Source organism: Cyprinodon variegatus, unplaced genomic scaffold, assembly GCF_000732505.1.
Source record: "Cyprinodon variegatus isolate N-32 unplaced genomic scaffold, C_variegatus-1.0 Scaffold632, whole genome shotgun sequence".
NCBI lineage: Eukaryota > Metazoa > Chordata > Actinopteri > Cyprinodontiformes > Cyprinodontidae > Cyprinodon > Cyprinodon variegatus.
This window is the reverse complement of record NW_015151085.1, coordinates 368,373-373,113: the sequence shown is the minus strand read 5'-3', so window position 1 is coordinate 373,113 and position 4,741 is coordinate 368,373. Positions and strand designations below refer to the sequence as shown.

Here is a 4,741-nt window from a genome sequence, read left to right as displayed (position 1 = left end):
ATATATATATATATATATATATATATATATATATATATATATATATATTCATTATAACTACTTCAATGCTGTGTTTCTTTCCCTGTTGGACAACTTGTACAACTTTTAAGTTATTTTTATGTTTTCTTGGTCTTAAGTTTATTTATGGTCCTATATATGTGATTGCGTCTGTCAGCGCTGAATTGGTGTTTCTAAAATATTTCTCAGAAGTATCCACCAAAGGGATAAATGAAGTTAATCTGAATCCAAATTTTTTTTTCTCTTTAAAAATGGATTGTATTCAGTGAAAAATAAAAAGATTTTTATTATTTTATATTAGACATAATTAGCTTAAAAAAGATAATTTAGAAAGGAAAAAAAATCTGAAATATTAATATTGAACATGTTTGCAGGAGGAAGGCGACACGGTGGACGTCTCTGCTGTGATTGGATCTTGCACTCTGGCTGAAGCTCGTTTCCTGCTGGATCATTTCATGTCCATGGCGATTAACAAGGTACCCTTCATCATCCTGACAGAGAAAACCTGACATGTGATCAGTTAACGCATGTACGCTGCCGCACTCATTAACTTTAAGTAAATTAGGACGAGAGGAGGCTATAGCTTTAGTGTAAAGTTTAGTTTTTAATTAGTGGGCCTGAAACTCTTTGTGCTGCCCTCTATAGGTTGAAATGGGGTATTGTATTGTGTTGTATTTCCCGCACGATTAAAACGGTACATATTGCTACATCTTTGCATCATTTCAGATAAAGTTGTGCTCTCTGCATTTAATCCATCCCCTTGGGGAGCAGCGAGCTGCTGGACGTTCTCCATTGTTCTATGAAACATTCGGACTAATTAGTCTAAAAAGTTGATCTAATTGACTAAAACATCAATCACACCATAAAACCATCCCATCAAACACATGACCCTGCACATAGTCCGGAGTCAAAATAATGCAGTTTTTAAAAAATAACGCTATTGCTCACTCTGCCAATTAAACTGCGTGCACGTCATACTGTAATCAACTCAGACTCTTTCTAAGTCACAAACACGCTTGCACTAGAACACAATCCCCCTCGGCCAGCAGACAGAGGGCGCTACCTTTGAAGGCAGAGCTACAGACGGATCCCCAGCCGATCGATGGTCGGATCTTATTTTCTAACACTCCATAAAAATTAGTGCTAAGGAGGGGACATGAACCCATAACAAAAAATAGAATGAACAAAAGAATAGTAGGGGGTTAGCGAAGAGGCTAACACAAAGCGCCCTGCTGCCAGTCAGCAGAGGCTAGATGCCCACTTAACCCTCTAATAAACTAAACTAATCTGGGTGGGATTTTTATTTTACTTTGGGGTGAGTTGCTATTTAAAGACTGGTTGATCTTTAATCTTGTAACATCTTGTGATCTTGTAACATTCATGTTTCACAAACACAAAAAATCAGAAGAAATCTTCTGGACAGATGGGCTGTAAGGGTGCTGCATTTGTCTTAGAAAGTTAAGATTTTAACCTTGAACACCACAAAAAGTCAAATTTGGAGTTGGAAAGTCTGTGTTTAGCCAATGATAACTGTATACGTACAGATTACCGTATAGAATAATGTTTTTATCATTGTTATGATTGTAAAAGTAGACATAGAGGCCATGGGTATGGGGGTATACGAGCGTATTTACCTTGGAGATTAGGTCACGCAGGTAAATTAGAGGTCTATGGATAAATGAATGCAGCAGAACTGGGGTGAATTTTGTTATACTGTATTTGCAAACAAGAAACACATTTTGTGAAATTTTTTGAAAAGTAATCGGTATTTAAAAGTTTAACAAAAATAAAAAATTTTGAGATTAACTGTTGTTTTCTCAGATTAATTGTTTTTATTTATTATTTTTCAAGATTTCTTTTTTAAATGTAGAGTCTATATTTATTTTTTTTATTTTCAAATTTCTCTTTGACAGATTAAGTTTTATTAGTACAATTCTTTTCAAACAGATCACATTCGCTTCACTTCTTCGGGCTTTCCTCTGAAGTGAAAATGCATTTCTATTTTTTGGCTTGAAGAGAATGACCTGCAAAACCAGTTTGGGAAAAAAAATGCAATTTGCAAAAGTCAATTTCAAAAGGAGGAATTTATAAAAATGTAAAATATAAAATCCGTCAAAATAAAAAGTAACTTGGAAAAACATCAAAAACATATTATTTAAAAATGAAATTATCCTAAAACTAAATCTGAGAAAATTGCAAAATGAAATTTTTGGATGACATTTTTTTTTCTTTTTTTTTTTTTTTTCAAATTTTAACTTGCAAAGTAAGTTTTTTTTTTCACTTGCAAATTTCACTCCATACCTGACCTCATTCAGGACATGAACATCCTATGTGCCTCTCAGTCATCAAAGAAGGATTTCGGATTAGCGGGAAGGAAATTGTGATTTTTTTTTTTTTAGGAATTTAAAATAGAATTAAAATTGATTCTAATTTTTAGCAGTGGTTTTTAATGCAGACTTCAATGGTCATGAAAGGTAAATCAGAATGCTGGGTAACGCAAAGGATGGGATCTTTTCAGGGTCTGCAGGCAGCTCAGAGGGAGTCTCAGGTGAAAGTGATGGAGGGCCGGTTGAAGCAGACGGAAATCACCAGCGCCACACAGAACCAGCTGCTGTTTCATATGCTGAAGGAGAAGGCCGAGTTCAACCCAGAGCTGGATGCTTTGCTGGGAAATGCTCTTCAAGGTAGAAACTACTATCCAGACCAAATCCTCGTTTCTAATCGGGGCATCTTTCTGAAATGAATTTCATCTTAGAAAACAGGAAGCTGATTTTTTTATTTCTCTGGTTAGTTTGGCTACACTGGGTTCACATTGTATTAAGGTTTCTGTTTGTTTAGGAAGAGGATTGGTTTCCCTGTCAGCTGCATGTTTGAACCCTTGGAGAGATGCCGTGCCTGTAGCCTTCTGCTGAACAGAAGCTGGATTTTTAATGTCAACATGGTCGCATTAGAGCAGTGAAATGTTTCTGCACTGCTTTTACCCATCATTTTTTATCCAGCCTGTTCAGTAGTATGCTATCTTTACTTTAGTCACTCTTGTTCATGAAACTTCTTTTTTGTTTTAAACTGGGGGATTGTTTTTTGATTTTGTGCGTTTTTGTTTTCCCCCCATATTTTCTTTTTGCTCTATGTTTTCACAGAGCTAGGTAACATCCCCATTGGTAAGTCAAATCCCATTAGACCCTAATGCTCCTTATATATGCATGGTTTCTAACTTTTTGCACTTTTTTTAACCAACTAAACATAAGAGAAGCAGGTGCATGAGGTGCAGTGCAGCCAAGCTTCCCTTCAGCTGCCAGCTGACCCCTTCCCCTACTCCTTAATTCACAAGCCCTTACCTTGTTTCCTTCGTTATGGAGTGAATTATGTTCCATTATTGTTTTAAAAGCAAAGAAAATGTTTTGTGAATAACTAAAAAAAAAAAACAAAAAAAAAAAAAAAAAAAAAAAAAACACGTGTTTAGTAAATGGAAATTCAAAAAATACTGCAATCCAGTAACCAAAATTGAAAACATGTCAAAAATCTTTTCAGAGTAATTTTGTTCTTCTCTTATATTTTTACAAATGATTTTATTTTCCTACTTTTTTTTTTTCAAATTTCAATTTTGTAAAACTTTATATTTCAAAGTTTGTGTACAATTAGTTTTTTGTTGTATTTTATTTCTTATATTGACTTTTGCGAATTGTATATTTCTTCAAACTGTATTTTTCCAGATCGCATTCACTTCACTTCTGATGTCGGGCTTTTGGAAAAACCAAGAGAAGACTTATTTCTATTGGTTCGATGTTGGCAAAAACATTTCATTGTTTACCAATGAACACCTGATCTTGACGATTCAGCATTAAATTGGGCTCAAAGTGAAAAGAATGTGATCTATAAAACTGACTTTTAAAAGAATGCAATTTGTTAAAATCAGTCTAAAAATGGAAATCTGAAGATATATCTGGAAATATAAAGTCGGTTAATAAATGTAGAAAAAAGATGTATAAGATAAAATGGAAAAAAAAAAGTTAAGAATAGAATCAGAGTTTCCTTCCTGGATTGCATTCTTTTATAAATTTCCATTTATAAAACATATTTATGCACATTTTCATTTACAAACTCGTTCTTTGCCTGCAACAATAATGGAACAACATTCACTCTATACCATTCCAGCTCATATGTGCTACAGCCTCCATGCTTTAGTACCTGCTAACCCCAAGACACTTTTACAGGAATAACTTTTACAGGGAAAGCTCTCTCTCACCATCAGGAGAAAAGACCCTTACAGTTCCTCACACCCATCAACCTCCTGAGCTCCTGCCTTCAACCTAACGCTCACACATTTGGGATTAAATCTCTGATTTGAGACTGCTTATCTTTTCCTGCACAGTGGAACCAGCAAGAATCCTAACTTATGAAGATTTACCAGTTTCACTGATGATCTATTTTAGTGAGGAAAGGGGAAATGTATATCTTAATGACTCATTACACTAGGAGTGATTTATTTATTGATTTATTACAATGAATATCAAATCTAAATGTCAGTTTCTCAAAAAAATGTGTTCCTTTTTCCTCCGACTAATTTTAAATAACATGGATTTTTTGTCCATAAATGTTGGTCAATGTTTGTTCTTCCTCCGTTCAGCCAGGACACTGAACAGTCAAAAGGCTAATGTAGCGTTCCACCTTTGGCAGATAGTAGCGATTGGTCCAGCAGCACCGATGTGCTGCTGGACCTATA

At 34.7% G+C, this 4,741-nt stretch overlaps 1 protein-coding gene across 4 annotated transcripts in view; it reads left to right on the top strand.

The window, feature by feature from the left end:
- kif21a (kinesin family member 21A) overlaps positions 1-4,741 on the top strand; it is an 88,768-nt gene that overhangs the window by 63,766 nt on the left and 20,261 nt on the right. For 3 of the 4 annotated variants that reach the window (XM_015393261.1, XM_015393263.1, XM_015393260.1), the window contains exons 21-23: positions 393-494; positions 2,537-2,702; positions 3,159-3,179. In XM_015393261.1, the coding sequence (XP_015248747.1) occupies positions 393-494; positions 2,537-2,702; positions 3,159-3,179 (289 nt within the window). The remainder of the gene's footprint in view (positions 1-392; positions 495-2,536; positions 2,703-3,158; positions 3,180-4,741) is intronic. The other variant, XM_015393262.1, reaches the window with a different exon arrangement.